At 40.0% G+C, this 26,393-nt stretch overlaps 1 protein-coding gene across 3 annotated transcripts; it reads right to left on the minus strand.

Moving 5' to 3' along the window:
* LOC104114921 (zinc finger CCCH domain-containing protein 19) lies at nucleotides 1-26,118 on the minus strand. Of its 3 annotated transcripts, XM_070179046.1 has the most exons (11): nucleotides 25,834-26,118; nucleotides 25,696-25,743; nucleotides 25,375-25,534; nucleotides 16,831-16,910; nucleotides 8,426-8,613; nucleotides 6,655-7,588; nucleotides 4,079-4,188; nucleotides 2,720-2,779; nucleotides 1,652-1,702; nucleotides 1,343-1,414; nucleotides 1-813 (listed from the first exon to the last, which is right to left on the minus strand). In XM_070179046.1, exons 3-11 carry the CDS (start codon nucleotides 25,479-25,481, stop codon nucleotides 361-363), a joined length of 2,055 nt encoding a protein of 684 aa, XP_070035147.1. In that variant the 5' UTR covers nucleotides 25,482-25,534; nucleotides 25,696-25,743; nucleotides 25,834-26,118; the 3' UTR covers nucleotides 1-360. The 3 variants fall into 3 exon arrangements, with proteins under 3 accessions (XP_070035147.1, XP_070035143.1, XP_070035137.1); XM_070179042.1 differs by lacking the exon at nucleotides 25,696-25,743 and having other exon boundaries at nucleotides 25,744-26,118; XM_070179036.1 differs by lacking the exon at nucleotides 25,696-25,743 and having other exon boundaries at nucleotides 25,834-26,117.
* Between the last annotated feature and the right edge of the window lie 275 nt (nucleotides 26,119-26,393).

Below are 26,393 nucleotides of genomic sequence, written 5' to 3' on the forward strand. Positions count from 1 at the left end.
TTTTTCCTTCTGCAGAATATGCGCAACACTGGTTTGCTTCTTTTTTTTTCTGAGAAAAGGACGCCCAATTCTAAATTTCATTCATATCACCACTTAGATGATTTTCCACATTAATATGCCTACTTGTAAATGACTCCCCGCTTTTCAGTGTGCACAACAGGGAAGACCCAAAAGTTCAAGCACAAAATGTTTACAACGAGTTCATCCGGCTTTTCTTATAGCTAGAGCAGTCTGGAAAAAGTTTAACTGGCTATAATATAGAAAACAAAGCTAGAACTGAATAACCTTTCTAGCAACTAATATACCAAGGTAATATCTGCAACTGATAGATGCACATCTTTCCCCTCCATTAGAAGCGAGCTACTGAAGTTTTGAAGGAGAGGGTTCACGAGCTGCTCCATCTTCCTCTTTGCATATGACAACTTTGGTCGTCTCATCCAACCATTGCTGCATCTGACTGCAATCTTTCTTGTCCTTATCCAGAGCTTCAAGCTCTTCTTCCACAGGAATCACTCCCGAAATATTCTGCTTTGGAGGGGTTGTCTTATCTGAGCATTGCTGCATCTCATTACCATCACTCTCATCCTTAGCCAGAGCTTCAAGCTCTACTTCCTCAGGAATCACTCCCAAAATATTCTGCTTTGGAGGGGTTGTCTTATCTGAGCATTGCTGCATCTCATTACCATCGCTCTCATCCTTAGCCAGAGCTTCAAGCTCTACTTCCTCAGGAATCACTCCGGGAATATTCTGTAGCACACATGACAGGTACGAAGGTTGCTGTAGGAGCTTTTTTCTCTCCAAATGCCGGAAAAGTGTAAAGACCAGAGGGGTTAAGGAAACACTTTCCTTTCTTTGCAGAATAGACCAGGATGAAGAACAGCGAGACAACAATACACACACACAAATGAGAAGGAAGAGACGCTAAAATTGGTGATCCACAGAAAGTCATGTTATTTATAGCCTGTTTGGCTAAGCTGCAAAAATCGGCTTATTTTGAGAAGTGATTTTTCTCAAAACTGCTTTTTTCAAAAAGTACTTTTGGCGAAAAGCAGTTTGTGTTTGGCTAATTAATTTGAAAAGCACTTATGAGCAACAATTAGCGTTTGGCCAAGCTTTTAAAAACAGCTTCTAAGTGTATTTTTCTCAAAAGTGCTTTTGGAGAGAAGCTACTTTTTTCTGCTTCTCCAAAACTGCTTCTGCTTCACCTCAAAAACACTTTTTTTTTCTTCCAAAAGCTTGGCCAAACACTTCAACTTTGAAAAAAAAAACACTTTTTTTCAAGAATTGGAGAAGCTTGACCAAACAAGCTATTAGTCACCAAAAAAGAAAAGAAAAAAGGATATTCATATCTCCATCCTTTCTCATTTGCCCGGTCAATGAGTTTCTTCAATAAATCCAGCTCTCGAGCAATCCTCTGACATTAAAAAGGAAAAAGAAGAACCAAATAATTTTAAAGGTGGGTGGCATCAGATATTCAGATGTTCAGCAAATACATTGATTGAAGATACAAAAAAAACAGGTGAAGAATATTTTCATGTTACTGAAATGGAAGCTGAAATCATTTTATAACACTTGATCCGTGTTGCAGGATCATATTCTGTATTCTCATGCTGATGGAGTATAAACTAGTAGTGTAAGACTGAAACCATACATGCTTTGTGATGTCCTCATGAAGGATTTTAGCCTTCTGTTCAAGCTCCACCTGCAAAAAGGAGAGAGTTTTATGGTAGTACTAAATAAAATTGGAGTTCAGATGAATCTATAACTGGAAAACTTGATGCACTGCGCTTTGCGCTTATATCTTTTCAGATATGTAGAAGACCAACATAAAAGTACAAGCATTCTAATACCTTAAACATTTAGTAGAGGTGACACACAATTCAAAAGGACTCTCCATATACTAGAAAGGGAACAACAAAAGAGGCATTATGTAAACTGGCAAGCTGGAAGAGTCCCTCATTATCTCCCACTGGGCAAGAAGTGGACGAATCCATGTAACCACTATTGAATCACGTTGCTCGGCTGATCTGAAGTGGTGTTCTAGATGAACATATTCAATGTCCAGTTACCTTAAAACCTTCCCATTAATGCAACTCTAAAGTCATCTTGTTCTTTGGGAGGAAAGAAAATTATGTGACATGCAGACGATGGGAAGTCACTTGCTGGCGCTGTAGTGTTTGCTCAAAAAGAAAGATGTACAATGGGTTTCAGCGGGGCATGCTCTTTATTTGAAATGGAAGACAGTAATAAGGACCAGCTACCACGCACTTTTACTTGGTGACACCAAAACTGAGGACAATATCAAGTACACGGAATATTTAAACTGCAAGAGCCCAGGACTGGAGAAACTAACCATCAACCTTCTTCGCATTGTAGTGACCCATTTTCCATCAACAACGATAAGGGAAATGGATTAGACGAAGAGGAAGATTGAGAATTCACTTGTGCGCCTGTAATTCTTTTAGACTGGAGAAACTAGCTCCCAATTGTAATCCATACTACAAGCTATAACATTAAATAATAAAAGAGAAATTGGTTGTCCTAGAGGGAAACCACTGCTTGCACTAGCAGTGCGAACAGGGAGATCACGCCATTTTTTTTGGGGGTAAAAATGCTAGAATATGATAGTTAAACATATTAAAGCTTTCAGTCATCCAAGAATATCTAGACAATGTTTCAATGGAATAGTTATGTCACAATGCAAGCAAAAAATACTTACAATTGTAGGCTTTTTAAGCAGGCCTTTTTTCACCTTCTCTCTCAGATCATCACATTCTTCCTGAAACACAGAGTAAAATGTTAAAATACATTGAGTTGAAGGGTCAACCATGAAAGCTGAGTTCAGTCACTGGGTAGTTCCTCACTGGATGTTTCTCAAGTATAGAGGAATACTAGTAACAGCTTCAAATCAACTAATGGTCAGATACTATATTGTATTCTGAAACAACAAAAAACTAGCTTCCATTTAGATCTAGAGTACTAGAAACGTTCAATCGGGTTTTGTCCTCCACAATTAAAAATACTCAAAAACGATCACAAACTCTCAACTGAAAAGTAAATGGAAAAGGGAACAATCAGTAGGTACCTTCCTAATTAGGCCTATAATTGTTTTGGATAAGTATTTCTCAATTCTCATTAATGTAAAAGCACCAAGAGGATGCTCAAAAGACTGTACAAATAATATGAGTGCTTCCAATTACATGTGCACAGTCCAGTGGCTCTAGAATGACAAAATAATATGAGTGCTGCCAATTACATGTGCACAGTCCAGTGGCTCTAGAATGCTATCAAACATAGATCTTATCACCTATGATATTTTACATTACTTTTAATTTGATGATCACGCGGCAAAACAACCTCAGCTTCACAAAGTTGAGAATATTGGTAACCCAAACGAAGCCAGTCTTCAGTCACTGAGTTTGGTTTTTACCATAACTAGAAAAGGTAGGAAGATACGATTTCTGCAGTGCAGATTACTCCTCCTAACTAAAAGGTCAAAAAAACCATTTTCCTCCATTCGATATAGAAAAGGATAGCTAATCTACATGCCACACAGCCTATCATTGGCTCCACTTGGGATCTTGACCTAGGTTAAAATCTTATTTTAATGAAACAAAGCCAAAATCTTAGACAGCCAATTACAACAACTTCTCAAAACAAGAGAAAACCTATGATATTTTTAGAAGAGCAACATAATGCTTTGGCACACCTAGCTTCATTTACACTTGGAGAAGAGCAACAAATATAACGTTGAAAATAATCAACATCAAAAAGCAACTACTTCTTTTGCAAGGAAGCTGTCAGCAGTTTTGACATCTAACACCAAGTTAGAAGCGCGACAAGTATTTGTTCATGCAAGACTTTGATTAACAACATTTAACCTCTATATCTCATGAATGCATTGGTAGAATGATAAGGGTTGTGTATATCTGCCTCCTCAAAATGAGAAGAAGTTGAGTGGACTTCTGAGCAGGCATACAAAAATATTCACAGCCATTTGCGGTATATGTAGCTGCAGAATCATGTCAAATTGTAGGTAATGATTGAATAGACCGATTTCTAAAAAGAAGTAGGTTACCCTAGAAAACTCATCATCAGAAAGCATGGTCAAGCAAACATCTGTGGACATATTTGAAACTTGAAGAAAAATCTCGCTGTTGCAGTTATCGCTTGATCCGTGCTTGATCCCTGAGAAAACTCGCTTGAACAAGAAAGAAATCAGTTTGGAAGCAAGCTGAAGATTAAGATCTTAAAGGGAAGATAATATTCTATATAAGACTTGTAAGAATGGAATAAGATTTGAATGATCTTTGCCTCACTCTCTCCATCCCATTTACTTGACCTGCTTGCTCTTTTCTCTCCCCAATTTAATCATAATCTTTAATAGATTGATTTTGTCTTATTTTCATCATGTCATATCTTTTCAGTGATCTATTCCACTTTATTCACATTTCAAATTTTTACTTTCAAATTTCTCCACATCCTATTAAATTAATTTTTTTTTTGATAATGGTAATAAATTTTATAAAAGAGTAAAATATTTACAAGAGATTGTGTAAGCCACATTCAGACCCCAAAAGATTTGGGATTGCGTAGCCTATTCTGTTCGATTACATTTCTTCTAGCAAATCTAGTAAAGAATGTACATCCTCCCTATAGCTCTCTTTGCACCAAAAATAAAATAACAAAAAACAATTAAGCTTAATTTTCTGGTAAGAGCTAGGCCTATCTTCAAAAACTCCGGCATTCCTTTCCTTCCATATGACCCACCAGATGCAAGCATGAACTACTTTCTACCATTTCTTCTGTTTAATATTTGCACCTCCATTGTTCCAGTTACACTTAGAAGAGGTGCAGTGTTATTGGGCATTGTCCATGAGATTCCAGCCAAATTAAGATAGAAATGCCAAAGTTGAGTAGTGACTGGACAGTGTATAAAGAGATGGAAAACTGACTCCACATCTTTGCCACAAAGACTACACCTAGCTTGTAGCTGAATTCCTCTCCTAATAAGATTATCCCGAGTTAGAACAGCTTCCCTTGCTACTAACCATGTGAAGCATAACACTTTTGTGGGCGCCCTGACCCTCCAAATTTGTTTCCATGGCCATCCTTGAGTAGGATTAGTAGTAATGTTGATGAAATGATAAGCAGATTTCACCGAAAAGGCTCCTTATTTGTGACCCTTTCACATTAAAACATCTTCCTATTAAATTAAATTATAGTAACCTATATTTAATTTTCTCTCTCAAAATTGATGCTAGTCGAACTAGGTCTTCTACTCTTCTTCCGGATGGAAGAAAATATGTTTAAGTTTAGCAACCGTCATCCTCCATCGCGAAAAGAGTTGTACAATCCGGAGTCAACTTATTTAATTCTCTATGTGAATTCAGACATTCACTTTTTAATATTTTTTAAAAATATTTACATATTTAAAAATAAGATAGAAATTACTGTTAATCACAATTATTTAGGTAAAATCTGATTTAAACTTATTCTAACATATTTGTAGTCAAAGAAAGATACAGGTTTGACTCCCCAAATAGTAAAAGTACCAAACAACATGGGCAGAGGAAGTATAATAAAATTTAAAACCATAGAAGGTTTGTTTGTTCCAAACAAAATACAGAAGGGTGTTAAGACTAAATTGTCCTCACAATATTAAGAACACAGCAAAATGACTAACAAAAGGAAATTTAGGGTGTGTTTGGTACGAAGGAAAATGTTTTTCATGGAAAATGAGTTGTTTTATCACTTATTTTCCCTTGTTTGGTTGGTGAGTTTTCCTTTTCCGGAAAATATTTTCTAGTGTTTGGTTAGAGAGTAGAAAATATTTTTTTATGCTACTCTCATCTCCCTTCCCTCAAGTCCCTATGTTTCCTATGCTTCCCCCCCCTTAGTGCTCCATACTAAAAAAAAATACTTTTTTTTTTGTTGAAAAAGAAAGTACTATTTCTACAACATGAAAATAAAGTACTCATTTTGTTGAAATGAAAGAATTTTTTTTTCTACATCATGAAAAGACAGTACTTTCTTTTGTTAAAACGAAAAAAAAAAAACTTTTTTTATATCATGAAAAAAAAATACTCATTTGTTGAAATGAAAAAAAAATGCTCTATCTATAACATGAAAAGAAAGTGCTATTAATAATATTTCTATTTAGGGTGGGAGTGGGGCGAGGGTGGGTGGAGTTAGGGTGGGGGTGGGTTGTGGGCGTTGGTGGGGATGGGGAATGGAAGGAAGGTTGGAAAAGTTTTCCCTTCTCTTGATAGGGAAAACATTTTTCCTCCAATTAGAGGAAAATGAGTTCATGAAGAAAATATTTTTCAAAATATTTAAGCCAACCAAACATGGGAAAATGGGAAATCCCTCCTACCAAACACACCCTTAGTTCATGGGAAGATGAAAAACGAGTTTCAAGTTTCACTTTCATTTCATGTGCTATTAGGAACATTATAGTTAGATGCTTGAACATATTATCAATGACATGATAACAACAAAAGGTGAAGGAAACATAAATCAATCAAAATGGGAAAAAACAGGCCTTCTGGTAAGTTACTGTCCAATTATCCAAAAACTTCTTATGGAAGACGCGAGGGATGTTTGGCAACTATTTCAAGATAAATCAAAGTATGAACTCATTGTTAAAACAACCTGCAATTTGCACAAGCTGATGAGAGTTACTCCGCTTGTAATCACATGGGTCTAACTTGATCCGGACAAAACTTCCTATAATCTTTGTTTCAATTGGCTGAGGCTGTTTGATAATCTCCAGCACCAAGCTCCTCTTCAGGTAAACAAGTTTGATATTTTCAGGAATCAAGGCTGCAAACGGACTCTTAACTGCGGTTGAATACTTAACTGAGAACATCTTGTTTTGTTCAGGTGGACTTTGAGCTGCAGTTGAATACTTGACTGAGGACATCTTGTTTTGTTCAGCCTTTTTCTCAGCCACCTTTTCTGTGTCATTGTCTTCAAGATCATGATCAAGCTCATCCTTTTCTGATCGCTCCTCATTTTCAACAAAGTGGCTGTCAAGGAGGCTATATATTCTGTGTCTGTTGACCTCTTTCTTCCCAAAAACAGCTTGTAACCAAACATCACAAACGATCCTTTTCTTTTTAACTGGATGGATAAGGTTATGTTCTTTTACATATTTACTTATGATCGAGGTCACATCATATTGAGATAATTTTTCTCTAGTATCTTGGCCAATAAACTGAAGAAAGTCAATTAGAGCTTTTGATCCCCATCCAACAAATTCATTTTTCTTTGACTTTACTGTTCTTTGCATCTTTGCTTTTTGCTGTGTACATCTCTTCTTTTTAAGTCCTTTCTTGTAAGGTTCTCCGTCATTTAAATCTCCATCGTCCGAAGCGAGTTGCTCATCCTCTTCTTCACTAAATTCATCCTCTTCATCACTACATTTATCTGAATCAGAGTTAATACGGCAACTTTTTTCCTTGTCTAGTTGAGCCTTAGCAGCAAGAACACTATTTTTGTCAAATCCTTCTTTTTCCTTTACTATCTCGTAATACTCCCTGAAAAGGCCCTCGTATGTTTCCCGATCTCTGAGGTCTACGCTTTCCTGGAAAACAACAATCATTCGTATGAGAAATGAAACAGATTACTTCATCAACTACTGGATTAACAGAGCAAATAAGAGAGGAAGATTATAGCAAGAAATAAAAGAAGACTCCTCTAACTGAATATTGCCAATCTGATAATAGTGATAAAACCACAAGACGTAATCTTACATGCTCAAACCGAGGAAATGTTAGCTGTTAAATAGAGTTTGTGACAAAAAAGATCAATTATCATAATATCCACATCACATGTTGCTAGAATAAATTCAACTTCGGAACCCTAGAAGAAGAAAATCCAGAAAACAACAAAATGATGATCCAACTTACGCCCCTTAAATACAACTTTGTCTACCGAGCTCCTCTCCTGTTAAACCAGTGTGAAGCCACTTTGTAAGAGACAAGTAACTTTTTAAACTTCCATAAAATACAGTTCACCTTACAAATTGAACAGGATTTTCTGTCTTTTTCCTTATATAATCTCTATTACTTTTTTTAAAATAATCACAGATGAATATAGATAGTTTTTTAAAGAGAGACACATAAAGCATCTCATACTTTCCTATTGTCAAAGCCTGTTGGGTCTCAAAGTGCTTTCGAGATTTGGCTTCATTTATCTCCTACTATCATGAATATAAAACACAATTATATGTCAATGCTGTAAAGCATCATGCTAGTAAGGTGCATTTCAAGTTATTTCCTGGGCTAGTTCAGTTAATAGTTCCCATGACAAGTTTTCTTCAGATGTAAAGATAAACATTTCCAAAATAGTAAAGTAAGCAATTAATTAGTACTGAACCAAAACTTAATAGTTTGAGAATAACCATAATAGTCATGCATACCCCATCAGAATCAACATTCACGTCTTCTTCCACGAGCAATGCGAGCTTTAGGCAGTTATTGCAGAATCCATACTTCCCTTTAAGAAGGACAAACTCGACTCGACCAATGCACCGAGAGCATACAGCTCTATCACAACAATAACAGTGATAATTTGGACTTCTCTGGCAAACTAAGCATTTATGCCATCCTGGAACATGGTAAAACTGATTATATTTTTCACACAATTATTTAACTCTATGTAATGAAAAAGGCAACACATGACCAGAAGATAAGTACTCAAACTAAATGTTAGTTTATAGATATGTATAGTGTAGTCTTGTCCCACATTGGAAGAGGAGTAATATCTCCTTGTATTGTATAGCTATAAATAGGGACCTCTTGTATTGTATTTATCATCCAATATCAATAACATATTTTCTCCCGTGCCTTCTCACACTAAAAATATTTGAGTGCAATCTAATGTGTTTGAGATTACAGACAAACTCATTTATTTCAGAAGCAGTTACCACATATATACTCTAGCATTGTAGTTCATCATTCCAAAAAGTGGTGCAGTATCAATTTGGAGCCAAATAAAACAATTGAATTTATTCTAATATATTTTTGTAATTTAGAGGCAAAATTGTTTCTAAATCAAACTCAACACTCCAGAAAATGTGATTCCAACAATCCATTTCTTAGTATATTACTATTTTAAGCCCTTTTATATTCTCTTGACTCAAGTATATTATCATATTATAATCAAGGTATGTTAAGCATACGCACTTATGATTTAAAGAGACCGAACCCTAGAGAATTATGGCTTCAGTTAGGTGACGAAATTCAAACTTGTATCTACATATAAGGCTTTTTTAAAATCTAAGACTACTTTTGAGCTTAACAATTTCCTTATCGTAATTTTATCTCCAAATAATGAGAAAACAATTCCTTATGCAGTTTTAATTTCAGGATTAAATCAACACTATCATACTTGCTCATCCTGAAATAGGGCTAGCCACCAAATACTTTTAATCTTCTTTTTGGTTCCTTTCTATTTTTATTTTCCTCCTGCCTTGTGCAACAAATAGAAACACTAACTACACAAAGGAATAAAGAAAAATACTGGTTCTAGCAAAGAGCAGTTATCCTCCTTCCTTTCTCTACGAGTAGGTTTTCTCCAACACCATGCAACTGCATCAAAAAGACTATGTACGGAGAAATGTGAGACCCTCCGAAATTGCCTAGAAAGTAACTCTTTCCATTTGTGCCAAGACAGTTAGCAAAAAATTTCACAATAAAGTAGCAAAAAGAAGCTACATAAGGAATAGTGGTGCTTTTGTTAAATATGTTGTTGAAAAACAAGTATCTCAGTTTCTATTATGCCACAAATTTTGTAACAAAAATCTCAGCTTCATCTTGCTTGATCAATTTGACTCCGCATGAAGTTTAAGAAATTAGTTTGCCAAGATATTGCATCAGTAGGTGTAGAGGAAACGTCACATTAACTCTTTGAGTCTGAATATGCAAATTATTGTTGAAGCTTGCATGCTTACATTCTTAGAGAATATGATTTGATCTATAAAACATGGACCAATTTGCTGTAAAATCATCCATAGCTAGACATTAAAAGTTATAGAGGGGTTGTCTCAAATCTTTCTCGATCTTGGTTTCCTCATCACTCAAAATCAACAAGAGCTTTTCATATGCCATCAACAGAACTAAAACTCTACAAGTTAAGCTTTGTGCATTTAGAATGGAATAGATTCATAATCAATCCTCAAGCAAACTTTTTTCTCTTCCCCATACTGATGTATTTTCCTCGTTTAATTTTTGGCGCTGTAACAAGAGAAGGATTGACAAGATCAGTTCTTCAATATTTGTTTTTGAAAGCACATGAGATCAAATATTAATTTTTGTGTTATTGAGGAATGGAGTAAGGAAAATTGTATTCATCATGGTAATGTGGTCCTACAAAATATTTATGTTGTATAAAATATCTAAGACTTTCTATTTAAGGAAATTGAACTCCAAATTGGAACAGACCAAAAAGAGAAGTACGACTTTCTTTTAGGAACGGAAAAAGTATATAATGGTATTTGGCAATATGCAAACTCGTTTAAAGAGCTATCATAAATTCATAATAAAATTTCCATTAAAACTTCTATCTCTATTTTATCCATCATCTTTGTAAAGAAACATATGTTATGGAGGGAGATTAAAAGATCTTGAACGACTTAGGTTAATTACAACAATATACTATGTATTGCATATCAGGGTAACTTGATGCACAAAGCATCCCGTGTTCATGCAGGGTCCGCGGGAGGCCGCACACCAAGGGATTGAAGGGGTTGATGTAGACAGTCTACCTTAACGTAAGCATTAGTGGATGCTTCCATGGATCGAATTATGACAATTACGTACCAATCACCTTCAATTATGACAATAACACTCCAAAGATTTTTTCTAAAATATTTTAATACTAAGTATTAGAAATATCAACTTTGTTAGCTGGAATAAAATTGCTTTTGGAAATCTGCTATTCATCGAGAAGATTTTCTCTTCTTCTTCTGATGAAATGTATATCGTTGTGGTATCTACACCAGCTTGCGTACACTTCGACTAATTGTTTGGACATCTGCTACTTCCAACTACTGGATAACTACTCACCGTTTGGATTCGAACCTTGGTTCCCAAGGTTGTTATTCCAGCTCCTAGCCGCTAGGCCATCGTTTTAGAGATTGGTTGGAGACTATTAACTCAAAACTATTAAGAGTTTACTATACACATGTCAATATTTTCTTCTCAAAATGTAACAAGTGACATCTGGAATTGGGATGGGAAAGTTGGACTCTTCTCGGTTGAATCTTTCTATCATAGAGGACACCAGAAGACACAACATAGAACACCAAGAAGACTTTGCTTTTTCACTAGGCTAGGGGCATGAGGGGCCATCCTTACTCTCAAGAACCTTAGAAGCAGGGAAGTAACACATGTAGGTTGGTGCGACATGTGCAAGAACTTTAGGGAAGACGTGGACCATCTTATTTTGCACTACAAGGTTGTGCACCAATTGTGGGGGAGCCTCTTTGAATTTCTCCGGAGTACAATGGGTTGTGTGTTATGAATAAAAACATGCTCCTTAATTAGGCCTTCGGAAAGAAAAAGATGACGAGCATAGCATGGGATGTATACCCTTAGTACTTATGTGGACAATATAGAAGAAGAGAAATAGGATTTTTTTTGAAGGGAAGAAAAACTCTTCCTAAATTAGAAGAACTCCTTCGTTTTTGTAAAGTTTTGGTACACCCATGAAGTTAGCATATATTCATACATAATTAATAGGCATAATTAATATTATTGTTAGATTCTCTACTCTTGTATAGCACTTGTATACAAGAGAATTTTCTCGTACAATAATACAATTATTACTACTTACAAAAAGAATGAAACTATTACTTGGGTGATGTCTGAGCCAGCTTGTGCGCAACTCGACTACGCTACCAGGTGCTTGCTACTTTCCACCAGCACAGGTACCGGGTAGCTCTGCCTACCCGGGCTTAGGGAGATGGGAAGAAATCACCTAATGTTTTGTCCGAGATTTGAACCCTGGTCTCCAAGGTTTTTACCCACTTTATTGGCCACTAGAGGATACCCTTAGGTGCTGCAATTATTAGTTTATTAAAATGAACCCAATCAAAATGCAACAGAAATATCTTTTGGTTATTCCTACTTCCACCAATTGCATTGTGGCCAGTCGATCTACGTTCTCTCATCTTGATCTTTCAAAATTTTGATTGAAAACTTAAATCAAGTGTAGTAAAAAAATCAATACATGGTCCTAGTAATGCTCACTGATTTTAACTAATTAAGTCACTCAAAAACAAGTATGGTTGAACAAGGTTATAAAAACTCTAGCAAGATTTAAAAACGTAAAACTTATCAAATAGACTCGTGTTTGCTGATTAAGGAAGTACAAGCATCAGCCATGACAAGTCATTTACTAAACAGACTAACCAATCCAAAAATAGTTGACCTTGCGCCATACATTTATAAATAAAATTGGGATAGATAATCAGAAAAAAAATTAGGCTACACATAAAGAGCAAGTTGAGAGACAATCTACAACAACAACAATCCAGTATAATCTCACAAGTAGGGTTTGGGGAGGGTATGATGTACGCAGCCTTACCCCTACCCTGCCAGGGCAGAGAGACTGTTTCCGATAGACCCTCGGCTAAAGAAGATGAAAGAAACCCTGATAGCAAGTAATAGCAAGACAAATAATTAGAAAACTAAATCGAAGATAGCAACAGAGAATATGAAAGAGGTACCGATAACAAGTAATAACAAGACAATAAATGTAGAAAACTAAATCCAAGGCAGCAAACGAGAATATGAACGAAGTACTGCCAGCAAACTACGGAATTACTGATGACAAGTAATAACAGAACAAGACATGTGAATATAGCACACTAAGGAAAAAAGGGTACCGTACTAGCACTAATACTATCGAACTATAGAAGTCAAAGAGAAACGCACGACTACCTACTAACCTTCTACCCTAATCTTCAACCTCCACACCCTTGTATCTAGGGTTATGTCCTCGGTTAGCTCAAGTTGCGCCATGTCTCGCCTGATCACCTCTCCCCAAGACTTCTTTGGCCTACTTCTACCCCTCCTCTCACCTCCCAAGGCCAACCTCCCACATCTCATGACTGGGGCATTTGTGCTTCTCCTCTTAACATGCCCGAACCATCTCAACCTCGCCTCACGCATCTTAGCCTCCACAGGGGCCACTCCCACCTTACCCCGAATAACTTCATTCTTAATTCTACCCAACCTAGTATGCCCACACATCCATCTCAACATCCTCATCTCAGTTACTTTCATCTGCTGGACATGGGAGATTTTGACTGGCCAACACTCTGCCCCATACAACATAGTCGGTCTAACCACTACCTTGTAGAACTTACCCTTAAGTCTCAACGGCACATTCTTATCACACAAGACCCCGGAAGCGAGCCTCCACTTCATCCACCCTGCTCCGATACGGTGTGTGTGACATCCTCATCTATCTCCCCGTCTTTCTGAATTATAGATCCCAGATACTTGAAACTCTCTCTTATTGGAATGACTTGCGTATCGAGCCTCACATCCCCGTCAGCCTCCTGGGTAACACCCTTGAACTTGCAATCCAAGTATTCTGTCTTGGTCCTGGTCAACTTGAAACCCTCAGACTCCAGAGTATGTCTCCAGACCTCTAGCCTCTCGTTAACGCCAAGCGTCTCATCCATCAGGACTATGTCATCCGCAAATAACAAGCACCAAGGCACCTCCCCTTGAATGTGTCGCGTCAATGAATCCATTGCCAGGGAAAACAAAAACGGGCTAAGTGTTGATCCCTGATGCAACCCCATCACAACCGTAAAATATTCAGAGTCTCCTTCTGTTGTCCTAACCCGTGTCTTAGCTCCATCATACATGTCCTGAATCACTCTAATATACGCTAAAGGCACTCCTTTAGCCTCCAAACATATCCATAGAACCTCTCGGGACTTTGTCATAGGCTTTCTCCAGGTCAATGAACACCATATGCAAATCTTTCTTCATCGCCCTATACTGCTCCTCCTCACAATGTGAATGGCCTCAGTAGTCGACCGTCCCGGCATGAAACCAAACTAGTTCTCGGAAATGAACACACTACTCCTCAACCTCCCTTCAATCACCTTCTCCCACACTTTCATCGTGTGGCTTAACAACTTGATACCCCTATAGTTGTTGCAGTTTTGGACACCCCCCTTGTTCTTGTACAACGAAATCATCGTACTCCGCCTCCACTCTTCGGGCATCTTCTTCGTCCTAAAAATGACGTTAAACAACCTAGCAAGCCATTCCACGCCCTCCTTACCCACGCTCTTCCAGAATTCCACCGGGATCTCGTCCGGCCCAGTCGCTCTACCCCTACTCATCCTGCGCATAGCCCCTACAACCTCCCCCACTCGTATGCGTCTACAGTACCCAAAATCTCGATGTCACACCGAGTACTCCAACTCCCCCAGCACAATGCTCCTATCTCCCTCTTCATTCAAGTGTTTATGGAAGTAAGAATGCCATATATGCCTAATCTGTGCCCCCTCCCCTAAAACTCTACCCTCCCCGTCTTTTATGCACCTCACTTGGTCCAGATCCCGGGCTTTCCGCTCTCTCACCTTCGCCAGCCTGTACAGCTTCTTGTCCCCGCCTTTATCTCTAATTTCTTCGTATAGACGACTAAACGTCGCGGTCTTAGCCGCAGTAACCACCAACTTTGCCTCCTTCCTAGCCTTTTTATACCCCTCCCTGTTAGCACTCAAGCCCCCCGTTTATACTCTCTACTAGCTTCAAATATGACGCCTTCTTAGCTTTTACTTTTCCTTGAACCTCTTCGTTCCACCACCAGTCCCCTTTATGGCCACCAGAAAAACCCTTCGAAACCCCTAACACCTCCTTCGCCGCCTCTCTAATACAATTTGTTGTCATAGCCCACATACAACTCGCGTCCCCGCTACTCCTCCAGGCCCCCATAGCCAGCAACTTCTCCCCCAACTCCTGGGCCTTGTCCTTGGTCAATGCACCCCACCTGACCCTAGGTATACCAGACATAGCCCTCTTCTTCTTCGTCCACCTGATCTCTAAGTCCATAACCAAAAACATATGCTGGGTCGTAAGATTCACACTAGGGATGACCTTGCAATCCGTGCATAAACCTCTATCACATTTCCGCAGAAGTAGATAATCAATCTGGGTCTTGGCCATCGTACTCCGAAAAGTTATCAGGTGCTCTGCCTTCTTCGGGTAACACGAGTTAGCGATCACCAGCTCAAAAGCTTTAGCATACTCCAGCAATGAAGTACCTCCTCTGTTTCTATCTCCAAAACCGAAGCCACCATGCACACCGTCATATCCACCAAGCAACCTCCCAATGTGGCCGTTAAAATCACCTTCTATAATAAGCTTCTCGGTGGACGGTATACCCCGCACTAACCCATCCAAATCTTCCCAGAAGCATTTTTTAACCTCCTCGTCCAAACCCACGTGAGGCGCGTAGGCACTAACTACGTTCAAGTAATTATTGCCATATAACATTCATTCCCTAGTTTTGACATGTTTAACTAATGTCTACAAGTAATAAATATTTTTACAGGCAATAAAATGCACATAGATTTCCAACCCTTAAAAACAATCCCATACAGCAAATTTTCAGTATTACAATTGGTTATCAACGTAGCCACCCTGCCTAATAGGAGCAGTTTTGCACCGATTTATTTACCCATGTTTTGCAACATTGTTTGGCTGGATGCTATTCTAGATCACCTGATAGAAACAATGTTCAAGAGTAACCGTTCCATATGGAAAGCACGTGAATTGGCTCCCCAATGCAAATTTTCTCTTCATATTTACCTTGAAACCAACAGCAGAATCACTTTTATTACAAGAGGGAGATTCAGGTGATGAGTTTGGTGGACTGATGAGTCCAAACTTTGGAATTTTTGAAGGTTTGGAATACCCGAACTGCTCCGGTGGAGATCAATGTGGTTCATAAATTTGGATGAGAAAACAAAGATGATTTATAATGAGCAAATTTAAAAGCAACACTTTAGTGCATAAGCGACCAAAGGCAGCTGAGCATAACTAGCAAGTTGTTAAGATTTTAAATGTAGCATCCAGCCATCAAAAGATTCCATTGAGGCAAGATAAGAGTGTAATTACAATGGATCCAAAAAATTAACTTTATTCCTAAAATGGCTAAACTGGCATGAAGGAGAACTTCAGCAACTATGGACGACATACCATTACAGGAGGAATCATTTGTCCTTGTTGGAAACTTATTCCTTAACGAGAATTATTTACTTGCAAAACAAAAAACAAAAAATCACCAGCTTACAACAAGTATTTCCTAAACATTCAAATCACTGGAAACCTTGTTTGTCAAAGTGGCATCTTTGTAATTCCTTGTAGACAACATATAGTTTCAAGGGACTTCTCCAGTTCTCCTACTATATAATTAATTGTCCCTTTTACATTGTCTCTTCATCAAAGAAAACTATTTTAGTTCATCCAAGTAACTATGATAGGGTAAATAGGCGAGGTAGTTAAGCATTAATCTAAGGAGAGCAATTCATATCTCTTTTCATTTTAGTATACATGGAAAAATGGCAAAGGCAGTTTTTTCTTCCAGTGATTATTTTGAAAAATCTAAATATAACAGAACTCAAAATCCAATTGCCTTTTCTCGCTCAATATACAGTATGCTTTAACGCTTCACTTTGGCAATTCAAAATCGATAAATTAGCAAAAGAAGAAATACTACAGACAAAACAAAAGGAGAAAGAGTAAATTTAAAAATATTAAATTTGCTTGAAGGAGAATGAATTAAGAGGCTTGCCACATATCCAACGTTTATCACTTGTCAGAAACGAGTCAGCTATCCCCACACATTCAGGGTGATACGCTTTCAAGCATTGCCTGCAAAATAAAAAATATATTATTTAGTAAAAGTACATGTAGAGAAAGAAATTAGTCACCAAGTCAAAGGGTAAACATCAGCAGCAAAAGTAATCAATCACGGTGCACCGTGAACTTCTTTAACTCTTTGAGTTATGAGAAAGGAAATAAACTGCAATTGCGGCGAGAGTGAATGAACCCCAAGAAACTGAATTTAATTTTGCATACGGACTGTGTAGAAAAGATTGTTTACATCTATTAAATTAGAGGACATGCTTATTATTACTAGTGTGCCACTGTTTCTCGAAGATACACGGTGTATTTCATCCATACTTCCGCTTTCTCAATTGAACATGGCCTAAGTTGAGAGAGAGAAAGACAAAAGCATTATTGTATTCAAGCAAGTGCAATAAAATGTAGAAATGATCTTACATAATCACTCAAGCGTTTATAAAAATTCCTCTATTGCCCTTACCTCATCTCCCTAATATACCCCTCATCCAATTCCATAGGCTAAATTTCTCCTCTTATTCGCTACTGCTACCATATGAAAGAATTGTGTATTTAAAAACCCCTCCTCCAACCATAAAGCCCTCGATTTTTGTCTCCTACTAGTCGCTTGAGCTATTGCCGACGTAGTTATCTCTCTCTTCGCCTCCTTCTTCCTCTCTTTTCCCGTCATCCTTTCGCCCCTCTCAACTTCCCCCCAACTCCTTCATAAGCTCTCTTCACATTTACCCTCCCAAGAACTTCCCTATTCCACACATGTATGCCCCTTTCAGCATTTTTAACTTCTTTGCAAGTTGGAATGATGGTTTGCCAGTGATTAGAAATCCATTGCACCAGCCCGCTACTCTATGTTGAAATCCTGCCTTTAGCTGCAGATTCTCAAATCTGAGATGAGCTTGCATGTTTGTACCTCTACTACCTTCTAGTCTAGCATGATGGGAGAGTAGGGCGAGATTAGCGCTGGCAAGGGAATCTGAAGCACATTTGCTACCTGTTCCTCCTAGGAGGTTGACACCAAGAATCTAACAAGTCTTGATCTTGATGTCGATTCCTCCGCCTTTGGCCAATCCCAATGAAAGAAAGATTAATAAGATAATGGTTATCAATGAGCTTCCAGAACTCCTCCATTGCCCTTAGACACTGTTCTGCATCCCATCATTTCCTCCAGAAAGCTAATAATAGTATTTTGAGGTCCCCTCCCCCCAACCCATGGAAAATCCCATTCCACCATAGAGGTGGATAACTCAGCCCAAAAAAAAATTCTTAAAGAGTAAGGTCATGAAGGACTCTTAACATTAACAGTAGATGTTTTGAAGGACACAGCAACTCCTTACAGAAGATCAAGATGAACTGCTTATTTTTGTTTCACTTTTGGTGTAAGGAAGATTTTGTACAGGATGCAGATTCAATGATAGATATCATAGGATCACTGTAGTAGGAGATAGAAACACTTCCTTTAGAAGCATGAACCTGGAAAGGAATAAAGAAATCCCCTTCTAAGACACTGTAGCACACAGACACCCCAACCCACCCCTTCACCACCACCATGAATCATGAATCCTAGGACCTCACCACCACCATCCGAGAGCCAACCCTGTCGCGACACTACCCCAAAAAGAATCGCCGGGATCTGACACCCCACGCGCCGTCACGTGCGGCAGATCTCCAACCACCCCTAGCCCACGCGCCGGCGCGTGGCACCTTTCCAGGCCAGATCCCAACTTTTTTCCTTCAGACAGCCTCTTCGCGAGACTGTTCCGACCTCACCCATCCATCAACCTCCAATTTCCGACCACTTTTGCTATTTTCCGGCGACTGGGGTGTCTTTTTCCGGCCAGATTTCACTCCCTCTCACTTTCTCTTCTTCAGTCAGTCTCCTCGCGAGGCTCTTGGTTTAGCTATGATGGACTCTACAGAGAGAAGCTCCTACTTCTCCCTAGAATCTAGAAAATTGGAAAGCATGTCTTTTAGCAAAGCTGCATCTTGGCCAGCCCTCGAACTTGGGGAAAGATGCCAGCGAAAGCTTGACGTAGGGCAGGAGCCACACTTCTCGCTGTCTGAGGAGCACACTCTCAGGCATAAAGGTTTCTTGGACTCTTGTTTGATTGGGTCTTTCTCCAAATGGGTTGTTTCTCTAGAAGCTGTTAGGAACTGGGCAGCAGAGGCATGGAACGTCAAGGACGGGCTGAAAATATCGCAACTGGGGGACACGCAATATCTTTTTCGATTCGTCGACGAGTCTCAAGCTTCAGAAATTCTTGTCAGAGGAAACAGGTGGCTCGACGGGGATTTCTTAAAGTTAGACAGATGGGTGGAGCACGATGGGTGTCTCGACCCTCGTTTCGCTGGCGAAACATTGGTGGTCAACATGGTGGGTCTCCCGGTGCATCTCTGGTGTCTTGACCTATTCAAGAAGGTTGGGGAAATCTGTGGGGGTTTCATTGATGTCACTTGCAGCTTGCACGATCTCTCGCGCGTAAGGCATGTGGTGAGGAAAGGGGGCATAATCTCTGTCTCCACTGTGGTGGAAGATGGCTATTTGAGCTACAGGGTTTGGTTGAGCCCTGAATTTCGCCCTATCTTTATGCCTGTGATTTTGGCGGAAGAAAAGGAAAGGTCAAATAGAAGGGAGGGAAGGGGAAATCAGTTTCCGAGGGGAGGGGAGGGCTCACCGGATCAGTGGATTAAGCTGGAAACAGACGGTAGATCGAGAAGTGACGGGAGGTTTGATTTTGGGAACAGAAGACAAAATTTTAACAGGAGAAAAAGACGTGAATGGGTTAGTGATGCGGGCTGGAAAGGTAGAATGGGTCGGTACTCTTTTAACAATTATAGGGTCGGGAAAGATTTCAGCAAGCATAGTCCTGGGCCTCCACACATGGGCCCAGCAACTTTTCCCAATTCTATTAGAATCGATCCAAAGGGCCCCAAGTTTATATCAAGCTGCGTCCGTTAAGGCTCCTAAACATATGGGAGCAGTCACTCCTCCTTCTTCTGCCAATGATGCCTCACACAGTGTTATTTCTTCACCAAGCACTAGGGACTTGTGCCCCTCTTCGGCCATTGTTCCAGGGGCAGCACCGGCTAAAGCTAGCGGTGTTATTCCACGGCCCCCCGCCTCTGATGGACCCAGCTCCATCGCCCCCTCATCTCTCATTGTGCTTAGATATGCTGAGGTTACAATACAATCTCCTCCAAGAGAGGCATTAATTCCTGAGGTTGGTGCCTCTCAAAGAAACGACGTGATCCACCCAGCACCCAGAGTTCCTATTACTAGCAATGCTATGGTCTTGCATTCCTCCGATAGGGGCAAGGAAAAGGTAATTACAGAAGACGCATGTCCAATTTAGTCACGAATTGGAGAAGGGGATATGTCCTTATGGATGGAGGATAAACTATTAAACTTTGGGAAGTTCTTAGGTGTTTCTTTTGAAGGGAAGGAAGATAGGGTGCTAGAACTGTTGAGGGAGATTGAGAAACAGCCTTGTTACGAAGGCGAGGGGAGGGAGTTGGGTAAAGGTGTTAATCAAAATAAAATAGGGGATGTAGTGGTGTATCAGAGAAGGGGTCGAGTGCGTGACATGGAGAAAGGGACCTCGGCTAGGGGGGTGGGAAAATTGGGGCTATTGTTGCTTATGGAAGTTAAGATCCTTTCATGGAATGTCAAGGGGATGAATGACCCAAACAAAAGGGCCATCATCAAAGTGGGAGTTAGGGAGTGGGGTGCCAACCTAGTTTGTTTTCAGGAGACCAAAATGGAAGTTTTGTCGGATGCGATCATGAAAAGTGTCTGGGGAGGTAGTTGGGTGAAATATGATTGGGTCCCAGCAGCGGAAGTGCCGGGGGCATTCTACTTATGTGGGATGATAGAAGCTTGGAGGTAAAGGAGATTAGGAAGGGAGTTTTCTCTTTGGCAGCTCTCGTCAAAGATAGAGTGAGTGGGGATTTGGGGGAGTGTATGGGCCGGTAGGGAAAGGGTCCAAGGTGTCTTTCTGGGAGGAACTGGCCAATATTATGGGGGAATGGGACATTCCATGGGTTCTAGGGGGAGACTTTAACACTATTAGATTCCCGGAGGAGAGATTAGGGTGTAGTGGGATTTCGAGGGCCATGGAGGAGTTTTCTGACTTCATCAATGATCACTTTCTCATTGACCTTCCTCTGTCAGGGGAAAGGTTTACTTGGGCCAGGGCGGAGGATTCCAACTCAAGGTCTAGACTTGATAGATTCCTGACATCTCCCTCGTGGGATGAGCTGGTGCCGAATGTGCTGCAGATTCCTTTACCCAGGTTGACTTCAGATCATTTGCCTATTTTGCTAGATGGATGCAGAGGGAGGGGGTGCGTGCTCCCTTCCGATTCGAAAACATGTGGTTGAAAGTGCCAGGATTCGGGGACAAGGTGAAAGAATGGTGGACAGGCTACGGGGTATCAGGGTCACCTTCATACCGTCTTTCGAAGAAACTCAAATTGCTCAAGGGAGATATTATTAGGTGGAATAAGGAAGTTTTGGGGAGGGTAGAGGTTAAAATGAGGGAGCTTATGCATGAATTGGGGGACTTAGAAAGAGGGGAAGGGGCGGGGGAGTTAGACGAATCTGAGAAAGAGAGATTGGGGGAGGTTAAGAGGGAAATAGTCGAGTTAGCAATAGCTCAGGAGACTAGTTGGCGGCAAAAATCGAGGGTGCTCTGGTTAAAGGAGGGGGATTCGAATACCAAGTTTTTCCATAGGGTGACGGTCGCAAATCGAAGGAGAAACTTCATAGAGTCTTTAGTTGTGGATGGGGTGAGGATTGAGGGAGAGGAGGAGGTAAAAGGGGCTATAACGGGTTTTTATGAGAACTTATATAAAGAGGAAGTTAGTTGGAGGCCTACTTTGGGGGAATAGAGTTCAACCATATAGGGGAGGGAGATAGTGAGTGGCTAGAAAGGGCTTTCGAGGAGGAGGAGGTGCACAAGGCTGTGTCGTGTTGTGCTGACGATAAGGCCCTCGGGCCTGATGGTTTCTCCTTGGCTTTCTTTCAGTTCTTCTGGGACACCATCAAAGGGGAGTTGAAGGAAGCCATTGAATACTTCCATGCGAATGGTGTTTTTGAGAGAAGTATCAATGCTTCCTTTATTACTATTGTGCCTAAGAAAGAAGATGCATCTTGTATCAGAGACTACAGGCATATTAGTCTCGTGGGGAGCATTTACAAGATTATTTCTAAAGTGCTTTCCAACAGATTTAAGAAGGTACTTGACATGACTGTTTCGTCCTCCCAGAATGCGTTTGTGGAAGGTAGGCAGATACTGGATGCTACCTTAGTGGCAAATGAACTTGTAGACTCCAGAAGGAAAAATAGAGAACCCGGCTTACTATGCAAGTTGGATCTTGAGAAGGCTTTCGACCATGTCAATTGGGAGTTCCTGGACGTCATTATGATGCGGATGGGGTTTGGGGAAAGATGGAGGGGATGGATAAAGTTCTGCATTTCCTCAGTCAGATTCTCTGTCCTGGTTAATGGTAGTCCGTGTGATTTCTTTGGCAGCTCCAGGGGTTTTAGGCAAGGTGACCCCCTTAATCCCCCATGTAGTGATGGATGCTCTGAGCAAGATGATGGATCGTGCGGCGGGCGGAGGTTTCTTAAGAGGATTCTCAGCTCCGATTGGAGTGCTCAGTGCCCGAAGAGTCTCACATTTGCTTTTTGCGGATGACACACTGGTTTTCTGTGATGCCGACATGAATCAGTTGACCTACCTGAAGCAGGTCCTGCAGTGGTTTCAGTTAGTATCAGGACTCAAAATCAACATCGGCAAGTGTGAGATTTTCCCGGTAGGTGTGGTTACTAATATTGATGCCTTGTCTAGTGTTCTCAGATGCAAGGTGGGTTCCCTTCCCACTACTTACCCGGGTCTCCCTTTGGGCGCTTCATATAAGGATACTACGGTTTGGAATCCAGTGATCGAACGGGTTGAAAAAAGATTAGCAGGGTGGCAGAAACGGTATTTGTCAAAAGGAGGTAAGGAAGTGCTTATCAAAAGCACTTTATCGAGTATGCCCACCTATTACTTATCATTGTTTCAAGCACCGGTGAGCATCACAGAAAAACTGGAGCGACTTCAAAGGAACTTTCTGTGGGATGCGGCGGATGGAACTAGAAAGTTTCATCTAGTGAATTGGCAGACAGTCACTTCCCCAAAGAAGTGGGGTGGACTTGGAGTGAAAGATCTTAGGGTTTTTAACAGAGCTTTAATGGGAAAGTGGTTGTGGAGATTCGGGGTAGAAGAGCATGCTCTATGGAGGGAGGTCATAATAGAAAAGTACGACTCAACGGGAGGGGGTTGGAGGACCAAGGCGATCACAACACCTTTCGGTTGTGGCATATGGAGGAGTATCATGAAGAATTGGGAAGCATTCAGTGGCAACATCACTTACAGGGTGGGAGATGGAAGGAGAATCAGCTTTTGGAATCATAGGTCACTTACAGGGTGGGAGATGGAAGGAGAATCAGCTTTTGGAATCATAGGTAGTGTGTAGAGGATACTCTCAGGGTCTCCTTCCCCCACGTCTTCATAGTTTCAAACCAGAAAGAACTGATGGTCCAACAGATTCGCAAGGAGCTTGAAGAGGGTAGTATGGGACCTCTCATTCAGGAGGAACATGCAAGATTGGGAGATTGCGGAGCTCCAAGTTTTGTTGGCGCTGCTATACGGGCAAGACAGGCTTCAGCCATCCTGTGACTCTTGGAGATGGGGCTTGCGTGGCGATGGTTTGTTCACCGTAAAGTCCTTTTACCAGAGTATGTTGGTGAGAGAGGAGACCACTTTTCCATAATCCTCGATCTGGATTCCTAGGACGCCCACGAAGATGTGCTTTTTTGCATGCCTAGCGGCAAGGGGAGTGATCTTGACTGCTGAAAATCTCCGAATAGAGGGGAATTACACTTGTTAGTTGGTGCTACATGTGCAAAAGCTCAGGGAAGAAGTTGATCACCTTATGTTGCATTGCCCTGTGTCCTCTGCTTTGTGGAGGGCAATCCTGAATCTTTTTGGTGTTCAATGGGTGATGCCAAGCACTGTAAAGGAAATGTTACATAGCTGGGGCGGTTTTCGGAGAAGAAGAAAGCAGAAGGTGTGAAAGTTCGCCCCGTTAGCTCTCATGTGGGTAGTATGGGGGGAGAGAAATAAGAGAGCTTTTGAGAAGATTGAGTCTCCTTTTTCACATCTTAAAAATAGTCTTTTATCTTTGATCGCTTTTTGGTGCACTCATTTAGTCCCTAATAGTATAGAAGATTGGGCGTTTTTTGTAGAGAATCATGTTCTGAGGTAAATTCTCTACGTCTTTGGTATACTTCGTGTATACGGGAGTTCTCCCCCTTTTGATTAATACAATTTACCTTATCAAAAAAAAACTCAACCCAAAACCTCTAATTTGACCCTCCCCGCCGACCCATATACATTCCAAAAAGCACCAAAACTTCCCAACGTTTAAATTTTTAGTCGCTGACAAGGCATCCTCGCCTCAGCGAAGCACGCCTTTCTGAAATTTAGAAAAGATTGAAAAATTATCACGAACCTCCCTTATTTTTTCCATGCAATTTCTAAGAGCTGCTATCATGGATTCTCCTTTTTTTTACCTCCGTTACCTCCAATTTTCTCTCGGCCCCGCATTCCCTCAAATCGGAATACCATACTTAATCCACCTCCCTCCTTTTACACTTCTCCTTTTGTCCGTGTGATTCATCCCCTCACATTCCAAAGATACACTCTTACTTTATCCTTTCATTAAAAGTAATGTTGACCAGAATTACTATGCCATCCCTTTCTTTCGAAGGTATATACATTGTGCCAGCAAGTAGAGCATGAGGTTATGAATTACTGTCCACTCACACCCCACTCTAGCATCCAAGGCTGTTATTGGACATCTGTAAATCTACAGACTTTGCGTTTCATAGAAGTCAAGTTGACAAGTTCCTAATAAAAGAAGTCCCAGCTGAAAACTGAAGGAATTAACCTGTTTCATTTTTCATTCATTTTTTTTGAATTATGAGGAGCCAACTAACAATGTTTGCAAGCAAGCTTGAGTTTATCCACAGAAATTTATGGTTTGTCACGGAAAAGAAAATAACCTTTCCCCAGAAAGCCAAACAGTGGCTATTACTTCACATCAACAAATCTTATAGGGCCAGTTAACGCAAAATATAGAAAAAGACAAGACACAGCCTAGGGTTCTGGAAAAAGACAAAAAGTTCCATCACCATCCATGTAAAAACCACCATGCAGAGGGTCAATTTTGACCTAAATTTAGTAAAGGTGTCTTTTTCAACCCAGAAAAAAAATTAAAGTTCCCACATTTCATGACCACGTTTTCATTGACCAAAGTAAAGCCCGACAAGAAGGGGAAAAAATACTGTAACTTTTATATTCAGATTAGCTTGGTATACCTCAACTGTTTCGTCGTATAAAAATAAAATGGTTTTTACTAAAATGACTTACCCATAATCACAAATCATGAGCTCTCCTCCATCTTTACATTCAAAGCACCAATCTTCAGCTATTTCTTCTTTCTTCAATTTCCTGGGCCTGCCCCTCTTCTTCGCCATTGAGGTTCTTTGATATATATAGGCCAAAAGTTTATTACCAGAGACCCACTTCACTGTAATCAAGAAAAGCCACTGGTTTAGTTCAGATAATCAAAATTAGAATGCAGACAGGATGATCTTTTTTTCTTGGTGCAAAAATTTAAAGAAAACAAACCCTTTTAGAAAAAATATAAGAAAAAGCATAAAATTCTAAAGAAATCACAAGAATCATTACCAAAAAAAAAAAGATGGAGATTTTTAGACAACTCGCACACCGATTTACCTAGAAAACATGAATGTCGTTTTGATCAACTAAAAGATGTTCACAAGAAAAAAAATCAAAAAAGAAATTAATTAGCTTTACTTGTCTAACCTTCTTCAACAGAAAGCTGATTCTGCTACCATTGGATAGACAATTGGGGGGGAGAAGAGGGATAAAGAGAAAGAGAGATTGTTGTAATAAGGTTTTGAATTGAAGAGAAGAGCCCTATTCAGGAAAGAAGAATCAAGTGGGATTTGGAGAAATCTATGTTAGATTACAACAAAGTTAAGTTACTTCGATAAACAACAGGACAGACGAATTACTGACACACACTAAACAGTTGACAGAAGAATGGATACAATTGTCAGTTTGGAACGAACAACTAAACAATGTCTTTAGTAATTGCTTATTTCTTTTAAAAAGTTAGCTTTTATTTATGCAAAAATAGCCGGTCATATACGTAGATTTTACATTAATTATATATAATTATATACCTATAAATATATAATACATAACTTAAATACATATTATACTTGTACTGACTATCTTTAGTTTAAGTTGTTGGGTAGGCGACTGTTTATGTTAATTTATGTGTGACGGGGCAGGCGGTCCGGTCCGAGTTGAAGAAAAATGTGACCGGTCGATCACCAATCCGGGCCGATACCGGGTTT

Source organism: Nicotiana tomentosiformis, chromosome 1 (genome assembly GCF_000390325.3).
Source record: "Nicotiana tomentosiformis chromosome 1, ASM39032v3, whole genome shotgun sequence".
NCBI lineage: Eukaryota > Viridiplantae > Streptophyta > Magnoliopsida > Solanales > Solanaceae > Nicotiana > Nicotiana tomentosiformis.